This window comes from Stegostoma tigrinum, chromosome 28, assembly GCF_030684315.1.
Source record: "Stegostoma tigrinum isolate sSteTig4 chromosome 28, sSteTig4.hap1, whole genome shotgun sequence".
Lineage (NCBI taxonomy): Eukaryota > Metazoa > Chordata > Chondrichthyes > Orectolobiformes > Stegostomatidae > Stegostoma > Stegostoma tigrinum.
In genome coordinates, this window is record NC_081381.1 from 28407782 (window position 1) to 28424966 (window position 17185).

General features: G+C 41.9%; 1 protein-coding gene and 1 long non-coding RNA gene across 4 annotated transcripts in view; one reads left to right on the forward strand and one right to left on the reverse strand.

Annotated features, from left to right (window-relative positions):
* agtrap (angiotensin II receptor-associated protein) overlaps positions 1 to 17185 on the reverse strand; it is a 21277-nt gene continuing 4092 nt past the window's right edge. The window contains exons 3-6 of one of the 3 annotated variants that reach the window (XM_048561538.2): positions 12365 to 12443; positions 7226 to 7337; positions 5684 to 5900; positions 1 to 1997 (exon numbers count right to left, since the gene is read on the reverse strand). In XM_048561538.2, the coding sequence (XP_048417495.1) occupies positions 1879 to 1997; positions 5684 to 5900; positions 7226 to 7337; positions 12365 to 12390 (474 nt within the window). In that variant the 5' untranslated portion in view covers positions 12391 to 12443 and the 3' untranslated portion in view covers positions 1 to 1878. The remainder of the gene's footprint in view (positions 1998 to 5683; positions 5901 to 7225; positions 7338 to 12364; positions 12444 to 17185) is intronic. The other 2 variants (XM_048561537.2, XM_048561536.2) reach the window with 2 other exon arrangements.
* LOC125466680 (uncharacterized) overlaps positions 6265 to 17185 on the forward strand; it is a 24152-nt gene continuing 13231 nt past the window's right edge. Inside the window, exon 1 of the long non-coding RNA XR_007250494.1 lies at positions 6265 to 6340. This is a non-coding gene — a long non-coding RNA (uncharacterized LOC125466680). The remainder of the gene's footprint in view (positions 6341 to 17185) is intronic.

Below are 17185 nucleotides of genomic sequence, written 5' to 3' on the forward strand. Positions count from 1 at the left end.
CACCTGCTATTTAGCAGCATTCAGGAGCTTACAGCAGTAAGTCCAATTTTAGTGGATTTTATTAGCAATAATAGATACATTTCACAATCATACCATTCAGAATGCCGACAGTAACTAGGCACTAAAATCAGAACAAATGGCACTTAATTGAATAAAATTACACATGATTCAAACCTTCATGCACATACAGTGAGCCCAAGATTGATACCTGGCTCTTGTTCCCATGGCAATAGGATCACATGCAGAGGCTAGCAACTATCTTGAGAGGGGTGCTGTAAAAAAATTACTTTGTGGAAACGAATAAGCTATTAACCCTTTGTCATTCCCATGTGGTAACTGTAGCAGTTCCCCAACAACTGTTTGCACTGGTTTCAGTCACTGCTGCTTCTCTCGCTCTCTCTTTTCTTGCAATAATTGCACACTAATTGTGCACCATTATACAAGCTACTTAGTGGATAATAGCACTTTTTTAAAAAGTCGTTAAATTTAACATTACAGAAATGGATCTCAGTTTGGGGGAACACAGAAATTAAAATTGTAGGCATAATCAAACCAATGGCTATGCAAGGAAATCGAGACCACAAACAACAATTCCTAACTACAAATGAAGTCTGTAACAAATAGCACAAAGAGAGACCAATCTATCCAACAAGACTGCACTGTTCCAAACATGCTATCTAATTCATTGTGCACCATGGAGGAAGGGTACATTATGCTGTGTGCAACAATGGCTTACACCTACAATTCTCAAATAGCAAATTCTGGAATCGCTTGCTCAAAGGCCAGAACAAGGCTGGTCACCCGGTGCCACTTGTGTGTCCACTGAAGAACAACAGTTAAGCACTAGCCATACCAATCCAAAAAACTGACTCTGGCCGTGTCTAACAGAATTCATGACTGTAGTCAAACCTACAGCAACATTAAACTCCTTATCCTCTCTGTCAAATCGCAGAGACAGTGCTACCACAATTCTCAGGATGACAATGTCTCTGAAACTGCAAATAACTGAGCTGGAAAGCTTGAGCATGAGGTTGAACAATACTGCAAATTCAAACAAAGACAAACTTCTGTGGCTGAAACACAGAACTGTGGGGTGCTTGGATGGCAATGTCCCCGTGGCTAGTAGCTCTTTTACATTGACGTGCAGTCAGCCACATTAACAGTGACAGCTGCCAGACAAAACACTTCAATACCGTACAAAACGCCCACACCTTGATCATTTTCAGGGGTCACAGTTGTGGTAAATTTTTTAAAAAGTCTTTCTACGGTTTTCTAACCAGGATCCAGTCATATTGACTGGCCATTGTCTACAAAGGAAAGGCTTGTGAAACAGCAGCAGTAAAGTACTCCAGTCTGCAGGAATCACTTACATCTGATGACACTGTAGCCATTCTGGCTTTGCATCACTGAGCCGTAACATCTCTGCAGGTGGGAAAAGCTTTTATTCCACATCTCGTATCCAATCAAGACTGGGATATCCTGAACAGAACACAGTCATTTCAACTGGGGTCCCAACAGACACACCTAAGTTCACTAGGGCCAGAAGTTTTTGACATGCAAAAATCGCCAACTCAGCTGCAAGTAAGGTCTTTGCGATGATCTGGTATGAATTTTGATCTTGACTGCCTGTTAAATCTGGAAAACTTGGACAGAACAATTCAGTGAAAGTCATTTTCTCCTCTCGCCCTGCCCACCCACAGATCATGACATCTATCTCCCTGACAGTCACCACAATAATCTCACCTGGAAGGGAACAGCAGGAAATTTTCAGAGAATGCATTCACTCATCAACACACATACAAAAGCAAGTGATTACTGAATCTAAAGGCACGAGGTGTTTATATGGACTTTCATGCAGTAGCGCCTTACAGCTTGGTATTAGTAGGCTGTACTAGAGGTTTTCACCCCTGCAAAAGCAGCAGGTTGAGGGTGAGGCTCCTGCCCATCGATGGTCTGGTATGAGGTTCGATCCCGATTGCCAGTTAAATCTGGAAAACCTGTACAGAATAATTCAGAAAAATAGTCATTTTCTCTTCCGCGCCCTACCCCGCTCCCCCCCACCCCTACCTCAATAGATCATTGGCAGAAAAGAAAAAGAAGAAACCACAAGAGAGGAATGCATGAACATAAAGACGGATGTGGTTTCAGCTGCAAACTCACATCAAGCTGACAGAATTCCTTAGCTCTAGTAACACTGGCAGATGCAGGAACCAAGGAATGGTACTAAAGTCTCACTGTTACCTCAAAATTAGCACAAAATAGACTTTTCGATCCAATTAATCTGAATTGGTAGTAATTCAACTCATGCTCTTGTTCTGTTCCTATCTTTTCTATTGTCTCCAATCAACTACTTATTAAAATATGGTCTCTTTCAATTGTGTTCTGCAACCTCAAATCTACAAACCATTTTATTCATTTTTACTATTGCCCTCATGGTCACTGGAAACTGTTTTTGTCTGTCTTGTCTCATGATCATTTTGTAATATATCAAATCAAGAATTTGCAAACAACCCCAAGATATTTCACAGAAGTATATGGACACAGTGGAAGGAGGTATGAGGGGATGCCAAGTAAAACATGGCTTTTTAATTGGGCTTTTAAAGGATAGGATGGAGTTTAAAAAAGTAGAAAGTAATTCTAGATCGTTGGTCTTAAAACACTTGAGGTGAAATGGAGGGATTTGCCTAATGTGTCAGAGTAAAGGAAGCAGAGTTCTTCAAGGTTTGATTGACTTAACAACATGAACGATGGTGAAAGGGTTGGACATGAAATGGACTTAAACACCAAGATGAAAATGAAATTAGGTCATGAAGCAGGGGAATCAATGGATGTAAGTTGAGAATCAACTTGAAGTTTATTGCATGTAGAGGATGTGGGATTAGCTGCAAAAACTTTCAAAAAGGCAGTTTTGGAGGTTGCAAAGGTGAGATTCAAGGTAGCAAAAGGGCCCAGACAGGGTGAAAATTGTACATACTCCATATAATGGAGTAGACATGGGCTCAGACACTCAAGCAAGATGCTGAGATTACCATCAAACCAATTCAACCTAAACAATGATTTGAAAGCAATGGAGTGAAGTTTGGGGCACAGTCCAGAAACAGAGACATCAGTTTTCCCATAGAATAATGAGGTGAAATCGAGATTCAATTATTTTTTAGTGGATGCTAGGTATGCAGTTTAAGAGCCATTACAATGATCGAGAGAAGTACAGCTGATTGTTAAAGGGCATTTTGGAAGTCCAATCACATCTTTGGCTCACAACATAAACAGTAAAGTGGGGTAACTTGTGGGAAGATTTTGGGTGTCTTTAGAGATCACAGTGTGAGAACAGAAACAGAAAACATTGCTGAAGAGATCTGTCCAACTGTAGCCAGAGTAAGAATGGAATCATACTCAGTTGAGCAACATGGGAGAGGGATTTCTATAAAATGCTGCAGTGAGCTAAAGAATGCTGCAGTGAACAGTCTCAAAGTTTGCTGATAAGTTTCTTGGGCTGAGGGTGGGTAGTCTTTAATAGCTTTGGACTGTGGCATTAGCACCTGGGGTCAGTTTCACTGCTGAGACAGGGCAGAAAACCAGATTGGACAGTCAACATTTACCATATGCTGCATCAAGAACTTTGGAGAGGAACTGGAAGACGAGGCATGGTTTCTAAGTAGCGAGGGCCTGTTCCTGCTTCTCTGATGCTACCTGTACTGCTGGTGTTCCAGCTCACACTGTTATCTCTGACTCCAACATCAGCAGTTCTTACTATCGCTGAGGGGTTAAGATTGTTCTCTTTTTTGATGTGGGTGATGACAAAAGTTTTGGAAAAATTTGGGGCATTATCTGGAGAGAGACAGCTAACATGGGGGCCTCAAGAGGGCGTTGGGGGACAGGAATTTACGGCGAAGTCTTTCAGGAAGGAGAAGGTAGGTGTCATGGAAAAGGTGAGCTTATAGAGAAGGCACAGCTGTGGGAAATGGGAGGACAGAAAGACAGGTACAGAAATAGAGGCGGCCTCAGAGTTGGTCTCAATCTTAGTGACAGAAGACATAAAAAACCTTCCAATCTGTTTTGGAGAAAAAGTGAATGGAGTAGGAGATAACAGTTTAAGGGACGAGTTTGTAAATCTTAAAAAAAGCCGTAGAACAATGTCTTTGTAAAAATATAGTAATAATTACTTTACCGTACCTCTTACACCTACTGACAGAATTCCAGGCATTGCTTTGCCCATTCCATCAATATCCTCTTGTAATTTTTTTTTGGTCCTCAGAATGCATAACAACTAATTCTATGTTAGCATCAGCCGATTTCAACCTCTCTTACACACAGAGGACTTGAGGATAATTTTAGTGCTTTAGGCAAGATCACCACACTCTGTATAGAAAGACAGCCCTTGTGAATTTCCTACCCACGGTTAGCTTCTCACAGGGCCTCTGGGGAAGCTTTATAAAAAGCACAAACCACACCACAAATTTTTTGTTTAACTGTCTACAGTTTGGCAGAAAAAAAACCAACTCATTTCCATGAGACTATGAACAAGCAAATAAAGAAATGTTACACAAAAATGAAAATAAAATTTTCCAAAAATCTGGATCTTCACAAAGGACAATGAAACAGCAGCTCAGGAGGAATGATACTTTTGGCAGATCACCAAAGCAGGACTGAGGGCTACAGCAAAGGGAGGAAGTGTGTACACGCACTGCAGGAGAGACAGGGATGGGTAGTTCAGTAGGAGCGGCCGTAGTGAGTACCGGATTCAACACTATCGCACGTAAACCTGCTGTCAATGGAGTTGTCCAAGTCTGGGATGGAGAGACCAGGGAGAGGGAGAAAGCAAGAGAAAAGAAAAAAGACAAACATAAGCTTGTAAAATACCTTCTGCAGGTTGTGAAACAGGTAACTAAACAAACAGAACAGGTACAACATGAAAAAGGAATATTCAGTACAATTAGCTCAAAATGTAGCACCCTCTCTTGCAAATGATCAATTTGCAATAATTCATTCTTAAATACCGCCTACAGTCTCAACCCTCTCAAGAGTTGGAGTTGGAAACATATCCAGCCCAAATTTACCAAACCACTAAACTCCTGAAACATTTAAATTGTAGTTGCCCTTGGTTCTCCGTGTTGCAGTTTTCACCATCTTAAAATGGAGTCTCTCCAGAAGTAACAATGGCTCCACAAAGTACCCACTGCTCTCCCGAATGCTCAGTGAGTTTATTCAGTGAGAAGCCAAGCCTATAGCATTGGAACATTGTTGTCCTGTGCTGAGTGAACTGCTTTGAGATAGATCCAGCCCCCTCAACATCATCCAGCAATTCTTCAACAGTCATGAATGTCAGTTGCTGTCCTTATCTAACATGCACGGTCATTATTTGAATCCTTCCAATCTCAGGCTGTCTGCAAACCATTCCTCTGCACTACCGCCCCGCCCCTCCAAGGTTCACTACTCTCAACGCATCTTCATTCAATCTCCACTTTAGAGTATATGCCAACGGTCACTGAGTCTGCAGAAAATGAAAGTCCCTTTGTCCTAATGGTCGCAAATAGAACAGGGTAGTCCAGGAAAATAAAAAGCTAACTTGATGCCTCTCAATGTACACATTGCTTTAGCAACGAACTTTCCACTTCTGTTACCATACCCAGCCACCAGTATATCACTTGGTGTTAATGATAAGTTTAGCTGACTTGGCGCTTACCAAAGTTTAGATTATAATCACCCCCTCGTTCCTTGTACATCTGATACACAAAAAAACAAGATATCGGTTTCAGAAGGAGACTTAAAATCGTCATGCCAACACTGAAGCGAAACTGGTCTCTTGATGCAATGTTGTTCTGGATACCAGCTATACGGTCATAGCTGATTGCGATGTGGATGATGTCCATGAGAATTGTTATCAACATGCCAACTAGATACTAAAAAAGAAAGCAGGACATAGAATTAAGGAAAAGAAAGGAATCCATCATGGTGTCCAATACCCACATTTGCTTTTCTAGTTTTTAAGCACCATTCCCCAGCTTGTAGGCTGTGGCCACTAATAACCTTTGATGCAGATATTTACAGCATAAGCTTTCATTAAGACCCAGAAGTACAAGATTATTCCAGGTGATGAAAGAACATATGTGAATCCAGCATCAGGCTGACACACCCATGGGATAAAGTTCTCAGCTGTTACAATATGTTTGAGCATTCACGTTAGGACATGTTTTTTAGTAAGCTGTCCCCCCCCAATCATGACTCATAAAAGTCAGGATGAACAAGAATGTTTTAAAAACTCAGACAACTCTTAACCAAAGCAGCAGAGCGCTTGGAAAGGTCATGCAAGTGAATACATGCATCCTATCACGCAATATGGGTAAGCACAGTCTTAATGCTTATTCCTTGCTGTAATGCTCTATTTTTGTGCCGAGCTGATGTGATCATAAGCCACAATCTTGTATTTCCCAATTATTTTCAGAGGGATGGAATGCAGTTAACATAGAAACAGATCGTCAATTTGCCATTGTGTTCCATTTTGTGCACAGGCTTGCAAAAACTGTACAGGCCGGAACAACTAAACGTTAATAGCAATTTAATATCAATGAATTCACTGAGTCTATCTTTTACATTTTATAAAATAAAAAAAACTTACATCTGCTCTACTGAATTAACCACATTTTAAATTATTACAATTTTAGAACTACTGCAAAAATCTTGCAAATTCTTTATCCAATAGGTTATAGGATAAGAGAAAATTCACACATGTTCAGTTAATTAAGTGGGAGGTGATTCAAAACGAGAGGATTCCAGTTGCCTCTTTAAAATTTGGCTTGTGGGTGTCAACAGTAAGGTCGGTGTTTATTGCTTAAACGCAGTTGCTTTTTAATAGACATCTGAGCTGTTTGTGATAATGTGGCAACTAGTTCCCATTCAGTCTGCAATGAGGTAACTGATTTTAGTAAAAAGAAAAGTTACAAATATGCTGGATCAAGTAGTTAAAACTGAGGAGAAAAGATCAATTCCCATTCCTGTGACTATACGGAAGGTGTTCATATTGCAGTACGCAACAACACCTGTCAACAGTCACTAAATGGATTCACAACAAAATGGTTACTTGGGTGGCCAGCATCAATGAAGCATGTTTCAGTAAAATTCAGTACTTTCACAAGTGTGGGGTGTGGGAGAAGATGAACGCATTAAACTGGAAATTGCTGTTACACCAGGAAAAGCATTAAGCTAGTCTTGAACTGGAGGCACTCACCATGACAACAGCATCAACAGAGTCTCTCTGAGCAATGGCCCAAACCCCGATGGCCAGTATAGCATAATTACTCCAGAGGTAGGGCTGTGGGAGCCAGGGATACAAACAGCCCCTGTCAAATAGAAAATCATTGTAAGCTGCTCTGTTCAGGAACTCAGTCACAGCTTCTTTGAAATGTGCAACAATCCTGACTATCTGAGAGAGTACAATTCTACAAATTATGTACTTAATCATAGGTATTGCTTTATTAGAAAGCAGGTGGTTATGACTTCATGACTGACTAGTCTCTATGGGCTTTGAAACTCTACCCACTGGCACCTTTCTGTTGAGCTTTTAAAATGCTTGATATTACATTCCCGATTCCGCTTAAGCAACATAACATTTTCTCTTGCTACTTCCCCTTTAGTCTCCATTTCTGGGTAATATGTTATTCTGAGGTATGCCAAAGCTCTGCTCATTTCACTGGTGCCTACTAGGTTATTTCCAAAAAAAATCACAAAATAATTTTCTAACTCTACCACAAAAATACCTCTCCTTCCCTCCAAAGATCACTCAGCACTATTTGAGAGTCACATCAAACATTCTCACCTAACTAGTGCTTTGTAGCCAAAAAAAAAGGAAGGAGGATGGGTGCAAGCCCAGCTTAGACTTACTCAATCACTTCCCTTCCCAAAAGGAGGATGGGTATTTAAGCAGCAGAGATCGCTTTCAAAGTAGACTTTCAATCCTGATACTTTGGTCCCTGCGCAATTAAAGGCAAAGGCCCGTCTCTTCAGAAACTGATACACCAACTTAAGTTTTTCCTCAATCATTGGTTGCTGTTGCCCAAGCTTAAAAAAAGTTACAACTCTGAATTCAAGGCCTTCCCAACAAACTCATTACTCATACCCCAGACTTCGACATTCTAGCCAGCATCTATGGCTCATAGTAAACTGTAAAGTAAACTGATTGATGATCATGTATATTAGTGGTTACAAGAAATTTACTGGAGAATCTCTTCAGTCTTTATAAAATTCAACCCTGAAAGAATTCCACAGAAGCTAGTATCTTGGCACCAAATCACCCTTTATTTACACATGTGTAGTACTCAACACTGATCCAGCTTGCTCTGAGCCAGCTCACAGTGAGCAGAACCTCTGACAATCCTCTTCATATCGTTCAGTCAGGCTCCTTGATTGGGAGGCTGTTAACCTGGCCCAATCAAGAGACTTATCCAGGAGGTCTACCTCATAACCTTGTTACAATCGCTACATTCCTCCTCCTCTAGGTCATTTGCCTGTTCTTTTTCTTGTAGCTTCTCCAGAGGCATTTTCACACTGAGTTGGGTCCTCTGACTCAGCCTCCTATATGGGCGGCATGTATTGGACCAGAGCCCACCTCTTGAGCTCAGATCATTTCTGAAGAAATTCATCCTCAGGTGGTAATGGCTCAAGGCTGTGACGTCTGCCTTGTCCATCCCAAATTCCAAGATTTCTTCACCACTAGAGCATGGAGGAGAACCCAGGGGCTCTGACAGCCTTTCGGCCTGTTCTGTTCTGAGGGGCCGGGTACATGGTTTGCTCCTGTCCCATTTGAGAGTTTGCAGCTTTCATGTCGTCCATGTGCTTGTTCAGGGCTGCCCCACCCACCCAAAATTTGTAGGTCACAGGAGCTGACTTCACAGCAACTATGCTTCTTACCCACAGTCATTTCTGCAATTTCAGCACCAAACTTTGCCCCATAAGTAAACTGTCTCTCTCATCTTGTGATTGGCATTGACGTTCCTGGTAAGATCAGATTTAACTTGGTGCAGTCTTCTCCCCATTAGCAACTCTGCTGGAGATAACACTGTAGTCGTGCATGGGGTAGTCCGATAGTCAAGTAGGAACCAGGACAGCTTGGTATCTAGTGAAGCTGTAGGAGCCAGGGTACCTTTGATTGCCCACACCTTTATCTTCCAACTGGTATAATCCAGTCCTGTCAACACTGTAGCCTAAGTAAGTCACTTGGACTGCCTTCAAAATACGTATTTCCCTTCTAAAGGCATATACCTTCCTTGGAGAAACACTTAAGGACTATGTCCAAGTTCTCTAACTGCTCTTTATTGGTCTTCACTGTCATTGGCACATCATCCAAACAAATAGTGACCTGAGGTAGGCCTTGTGAAATGTTCTCCGTCATCCACTGAAAAATGGCACAGACTGATGATACCCTAAATATCAATCTTGACTACTGGTACAAACCCTTACTGGTATTAATTGGAGCATGCACTTGGGAATCCTCATTCAACCACAACTGCAGGTTTGTTTAAGATCCACACAAAGGCAAATTGGTTTGTCAGACTTCACAGATCGGTGCGACCAGTGCTGCCCATACTGGTTTGAGGATTGCTTCGCTGTCTAGCTTCCTGATTTCTGCTTCTATGGCTGCACACGAGGCAAATGGCACTGGGGAGGTTTTGCAAATTGTGGAATTGCTTCCTGGTCAACATGCAAAGAGACCTTGGCTCTTTTGATAGTCTCTAGACAAGCCGAGGAACTTCCAGGTATTTAGTTAGGACTTCATTCAGGCAGACATTTTCTAATTGAAAAGTGTTGAGAAGAATCTTTATCAACAATTTGCATTCCATTAGGCTTGTGCGCAAGTGTTCTACTACAGCCGGTGATAACTGAACCGGCTGCTTCTCATACAAGACCAGAATCAAAGTTGTACACTCAATCTGTAAAGGTTCCCACTCAGCCTAGCCAAAGTCTAAGGCAAACTTAAGGGTTGGAGTCCAGAGTTTTGGTAAAGACTGGGTTTTGCAATTACTGATACAGCCACGCTGGTATCAACCTCCATTAGAACCAAGTAACCATTTAACCTTATGTTTATTTTGATTGGTTCTGAATTGGATGTTGCTAAGCAACTTAATCATTCCAATCCAGATGATGGGCTTTCTAGGGTGTGCATTCTCCTGGATACTAGCCGATGGGTTATCTTTCTCAATTCAGGCCTCATGGGACTCTTGCTTTCAAGTCCACAGACCTGCAGCAACTGCAAGGGTCTGCCAGCTTGGATCCTGAAAAAAACGTTAACAGTTTGGCCAAGGCTTGGCTTTGTTTCGGAGTTTTATGGTGGTCTGGCGTAGAGTCCCTCTGTTCCGCGTATGTCCTGAGTGAGACTATGCAATTGTCTTCGTTCAAGTGGCATTTCCCAAGCTCAGTCAGCTTGGTGAGGGTGTCCATATCCATTGGTATACACCATAACTCATGTCCACATACACATTTTCTAATGGCAAAGCCAGTTGTAGTATCTATTTGAAGTCCAGTTGGGTTTCACCTAGAAGGTGCTTTTGCACAGTCACATCGTTAATCCCACATACCGAACGTTGTCTCAGCATCTCATTAAAGGGTTAAACCAAAGTCACATGCCTCTGCCAGTCATTATGACTTCGAAAATCAACACAAATTCCGCTGGTTCTCGAATTGCCAAGTAAAACTGATAGCGTCTTAAAATTAGGGGAGGCTTACAGTCGTAATATTTCTTTATGAAATCCGTCAACTATTGAAAGGTTTTAGTACCTGGTGCCTCAGGAAACTTTAGGCTCCTAATAACCAAAAAAGCTGCGGGTCCAAAAGCTGTCAGGAGAATTGCTCATTGTGTTTATTCTTGCTGGGCAGACGGAAAGCATTCTTTCCGCAATCTTGGCCCAGTCTTTGACAGCAGGATCAAACAAGTCAAGCTACCCAAATGACACGTGATGCCAGAAATGCTTATCTCCAACTCAAAAACGTCAGCTGCAGGTGAATTCATTCAGAAGAGTACTTTTTCTTCTCTGATTGCCACCGAAGTAAATCCACAGAGGTCGGTATCCTGTCACCGAGTCACCCTTTATTTATACTTACATAATATTTGACACTAGTCTGCTTCGTCAGAGTCAGCTCGCAGTACACAGAACCGCTGACATTCCTGCTTATATCTTAACAGCCCCAATCAGGGAATTCTGGCTAACACTTAGTCCAATCAGGGATCTCATTCTCTGAGGACCACTTATCTGACCTCATTATAATTGCTACAAAAGCTACATCTACAAACTTCATATCTCAACACCAATAGTGAAGGTTGATTTGAGCATCTCCCTCAATTGGGGGGGGGGGGCTTAGATTAGTTCACAGGTCGGCGCCTGTTCTGCACTGTATTACTCTATTTTCTAATTGGTTCCCACAGTTCACCCTGGACCATTGAAGGTTGACGGTGCTAAAGACATGGCCCTGTCAACATCAACAGCCACCTCACCTTGGCCACTGACTAACATACCCTGCTCCAATGTTGCTGATTAAATTAGCAACATTTTAACTTGTGTGTGTCTCAATGAGCTATGTTTTTATTTCTCAGCACTTCTTTCTCATAAACCACTCTAACGTGACTGCAACAAACAGCAACCAAACTGATACAAAATGTCACTGATCCTTCAGTGCACAGAACAGCCTCAAACAAATATTGCATACTGGCACATTTCAAGGTCCATGACTACTTGCGACAGGCACAGGGTAGACACCTCAAAGTTGCAGTAGGGAAAGGCTACTATTGAAGGTCTGGAGTAGGCTGGTAATTTGTAAACCCCGCTCCAGCTGTATGATTGCAACATAAATGATAATGCACTCAGAAATGTATCCTGCATTTATGTTGAGGCATCTAAGTCAACTTGCTCATTTGTGGAAAATGAGCAAGTTTCTCCAACATCCACTTTGAAATATTTATTCAAAAAGTACGTTTTTGCAAAAACATATTAGCACAGATTAACCTACACAAGCCTCTGGGATAAATTTATTCAATCTTTATTACTTGGTCACATCAATTTGCATTTGAGAGCAGAAGTTACTTAAAAATAACACTAACCTCTCCCTCTTACAAATTTCCCAGAAAAACTCCAGATTTACCTGCAACCTCTGCAAAGCCTAAACTCAGGTAATAATCTGGCTTTTGATTTGAATAATCTGATCTGCTGGCTTGCTGCCTTTCTAAATTTCAAGAACTTGTCAAAGCCTGGGAGACACAAGCAGAATCAGTTGCAGATTCCTACCAAACCAGGGTAACTGCCCAATGAAAAGGGAAGGTGGGAAGGTGAAGTGAGAAGGTGAGAAAGTGGAAGTAAAGTGAAGCTCTGGCACTAATTACCTCAACAAGTTGTGATTTTTACACATCTGTTGGGTCCTACTTGACTTTAGTGACAGCCTTGTCCAGGATCTCAAAATAGCTACAAGAAATATTACAGAACTGTGAATCAGGTTAGGTTATTTGGCTCTTGAATTATTTTCTCCTCCATCTCCAACTCACTTGCACCCAATGAGGAAAATAAATCAAGAATGATGTACAAACAATTATATTAGTGTCAATTTAAACCACTCTTGGCAATAAGCATTGCAATAAAATTCAGCAAACATAGCTCCTCCAACAAGGAAGCTGGAACTAACCAGAATATTACAGGTCATTTACCTCGAATTCATTCTTTAAGGGTCTTAGAATCTGTATTAGCGCAAGACAACATTACAATTTGGAAACAAAGAATTAACCAGGGCCTCATCAACAGACAGTACCAAGTTCATATTAGGCTAGACTTGAAGAACCTGATGAAGAAATCGAAGGATTAGTAAAGGAAATCCAATGGTTAGCAATCTTCAAAATTACTTGATCATTTGCCACCAAAGTGAGAAGAGAGATGACGAGGGACTAACCTAAGGAGAAAGTGGAAGTAAAGAAAGCGCAGAGATAAACTGATAAGGGAGTGCTGTTGCCAATGGGTCTGAATTTAGGTTTTCCTTGTCCTCTGTACTTCAAAACGTGGACTTGAGGAGATAGCGCCTGAAATTTTCTGAACAAACTAAAACACACAAAAGCAGGTGGGAAAGAGATGATGGATTGTGAAAACTAGATCAGGACATAGATCAGTGGGAACACGGAAAGGTAACAAGCATTAAACGGTAAGGTCTTCGAGGGAAATAAAGTAATGTTTGGAGTATCACGTACAACTTTGGGAACTTCATTTCAGAAAGAAAACAAAAGAAAAAAGGAGCAGTCAAATTAGTGGAAGAGTGACTGAACAAATAAGCAGGATGGCCAGCAAATTATAACAAGGACACAAATTTAAGAGATAATTTAATTTAATAATAGAATAATTTAAAGGAGAGTAGAAATACATGTTTGTATAGGGAAACATTAGAATGGGAAATTCTGTTACTAACTAATTTTGAAGCAGATTCTGTAAATCCCTTTTAAAAAGGGAAGAAAACATCTGGGGATGCAAAATATTGAAGTGTTTGAGTATGAGCAGGAAGTGGGGTCAAAGTATGATGAGTTAGTAAGGCACTTTTGGGCTGCAATATCATTATGATTTTCTCCTCCACCACCCCGGCCCCCCACCCCGTGGAAACCCATACACAAACTATTTTCTGCTTCATCCAGTCTGTCCCAATGTCACAGGAACTCATGAAATTTCAACAGCGTTACAAAATAGGGGATTAGGCCAAGGCTTTCCTTTCCTACCCACTTTCTTTCATATCAAAGCATCTTCTTTTTCACTGTCACATTTAGATGTTTCTTCTACTGAACTGAAGTGCCAAATGACTTAGATCCAGAAGCAAACAGCTCCACTTAGTCTGCAATGTCCCAGGATCCTCTGAAGTTCATAATCTAATACTGTTCAAAATGCATAATTTTCGTCATCACTATAAACTAATTGTGTTTCAAATTTAACCCTGCATATCTGTTCAAAAGTCAGAGACAAGATACAACTAACATTCAGTCTCAGTCAGTTTCTGCTTTCAGAACTGAGGCAAATAGACGTTATTCTTGTTTAACTCAGCTGGTACAATTAATTTTGTTTAATGGTCCAGATAAGGGGAATTAGCAGGACAGAAGATGTTAAAATGAAAACTTGTATTAATTAGATGCGATTCTGCAAGGGAAATGGCCACAAATCTACAATTGCAACATTGAGTAATTTAATCACTTTGTACCTAGAACTCAAAGTACTACATTTGAAAAACAAAGTGGTATGTAAAATTCCTGAAAATGAACAGTCGTCAATCTGACGCTCGGCTTCTTATCCAAAATTTGCTCATCCATAGTATTTCTAATACTTGCTCCTGTTTCAAAACATCTATTGCCAAAATATTAATTTACAATTGTCAGCTTCAAAATCAGCTCTTCCAATACTCTCCTGACCAGACTCCCATCCTTACAAATTTCAGCTTACCCAAAACAGATGTCCCTATCCTGCTTTCAAGCTGCTTCTGACACTCCGGACTTCAGTAAACGATATTGGATTCCAATCCACCAATAAAAATTCTCATTATCATGTTTCATCTCACCACTTTCCATCAAGGAATGCATGAGGGAACTGCAACAACTGTTTATTCTTAGATTCTCCAGCAGTTTCTACTATCTGAGGTAACAAGGTGTAGAGCCAGATGAACACAGCAAGCCAAGCAACAACAGAGGAGCAGGAAAGCTGACGTTACAGATCTGGACCCTTTTTCAGAAACGTTCTTGTCTGGCACAAAAGCAAAATGGGTGAAAGAGCCATTACATGGCTAACAAAGGAAATTAGAGATTGGATCCGATCCAAGGAGGAAACTACAGATTGGCCAAGAAAAATGATATGTCAGAAGATTGTCAGCAGTTTAGAATTCTGCAGAGAAGGATCAAGGAATTGATTAAAAAGGGGAAATATAGTATGAAAGTAAACTTGTAGGGAACATTAAGACTGACACTAAGGGTTTCTATAGGTATGTGAACAGAGAGAGATTAGTGAAGACAAATGTCGGTCCTCAACAGACAGAAACAGGGGAATGTATAATAAGGGACAAAGAAAATGGTTGAGCAACTGAATACATACTTTGGTTCTGGCTTCATAAAAAAGGACAAATCAGATAAATGTTGGAGAATGCAAGGTAGTAGGAGGGAAGAATTAAGGGAGATCAATATTAGTAGAGCATTGGTGCTGGGAAAATTGATGGGATTAAAGGTGGATAAATCCCCAGCTCCTGACAATTTACATCCTAGCGTAGATAAGGGAAGAGGCTCTGGGAAGAGTGGATACATTAGTGGTCATCTTCCAGGATTCTATAGACTCTGGAACAATTCCTGCAGATGAGAGGCGAGCTAATGTCACTCCACTATTCAAGAAGGGAGGCAGAGAGAAAACAGTGAATTATAGACCAGTAAGCCTAACATCAGTAGTGGGGAAAGTTCTCAAATCCATTAACAAGGACTTTATAGCAGAACATTTAGAAAGTAGTGGCAGGATCAGACAGACTCAGCATGGAGTTATGAAGGGGAAATCATGCTTGGCAAATCTGTCACAATTCTATGAAGATGCAATGAGTAGAGTTAACAAGGGGGAGCCGGTCAATGTGGTATGTTTGGACTTTCAGAAAGCATTTGACAAAATGCCACCTAAGAAATTATTTTCCAAGATGAAAGCACATGGGATTGGGGCAAGTGTATTGAGATGGATAGAAAATTGGCTGGCAGAGAGAATACAAAGTGCAGGAATTAATGGGTCATTTTCAAATTGGCAGGCAGTAGCTAGTGGGGTGCCACAGGGATCGGTGCTAGGACGCCAGCTTTTTACAATATATATTAATCATTTGGATGAGGGAACAAAACGTAAGATCTCCAAGTTTGCAGAGGATACCAAGTTGGGTGGGAGGGTGAACTATGACAAGGATGCAGAGATCCTTCAGCATGATATGTACAGGTTGGGCGAGTGGGCAAATCAATGGCAGCTGCAGTATAATTTAGATCAATGTCAGGTTATCCACTTTGGGATCAAAAACAAGGCAGGAGATTACTACCAGAGAAAATGGGAACTGCAGATGCTGGAGAATCCAAGATAACAAAGTGTGAAGCTGGATGAACACAGCAGGCCAAGCAGCATCTCAGGAGCACAAAAGCTGACGTTTCGGGCCTAGACCCTTCATCAGAGAGGAGAATGGGGAGAGGGTTCTGGAATAAACAGGGAAAGAGGGGGAGGCGGACTGAAGATGGAGAGAGAAAAGAAGATAGGTGGAGAGGAGAGTATAGGTGGGGAGGTAAGGAGGGGATAGGTCAGTCCAGGAAGGACGGACAGGTCAAGGAGGTGGGATGATGTTAGTAGGTAGGAAATGGAGGTGCGGCTTGAGGTGGGAGGAGGGGATAGGTGAGAGGAAGAACAGGTTAGGGAGGCGGGGACAAGATGGGCTGGTTTTGGGATGCAGTGGGGGGGGGGATCACATTGATACCATTGGGCTGCAGGGTTGCCAAGTGGAATATGAGTTGCTGTTCCTGCAACCTTCGGGTGGCATCATTGTGGCACGGCAGGAGGCCCATGATGGACATGTCATCTAAGGAATGGGAGGGGGAATTAAAATTGTTTGCAACTGGGAGGTGCAGTTATTTATTGCAAACCGAGCTGAGGTGTTCTGCAAAGTGGTCCCCAAGCCTCCGCTTGGTTTTGCCAATGTAGAGGAAGCCACACTGGGTACAGTGGATACAGTATACCACATTAGCAGATGTGCAGGTGAACATCTGCTCAATATGGAAAGTCATCTGGGGGCTTGGGATGGGGGTGAGGGAGGTGGTGTGGGGGCAAGTGTAGCACTTCCCGCGGTTGCAGGGGAAGGTGCCGGGTGTGGTGGGGTTGGAGGGGAGCGTGGAGCGGACAACGGAGTCCCGGTCCGGAAGGCAGACAAGGGTGGGGATGGAAAAATGTCTTGGGTGGTGGGGTCAGATTGTAGATGGCTGAAGTGTCGGAGGATGATGCATTGTATCCGGAGGTTGGTGGGGTGGTATGTGAGATCGAGAGGGATCCTCTTAGGGTGGTTGTGGCAGGGGCAGGGTGTGAGGGATGTGTTGTGGGAGACGCGGTCAAGGGCGATTTTGCAGGAGGATGGGTGGGAGGAGGTGTATTCTAGGTAGCTGTGGGAGTCGGTGGGCTTGAAATGGACATCAGTTTCT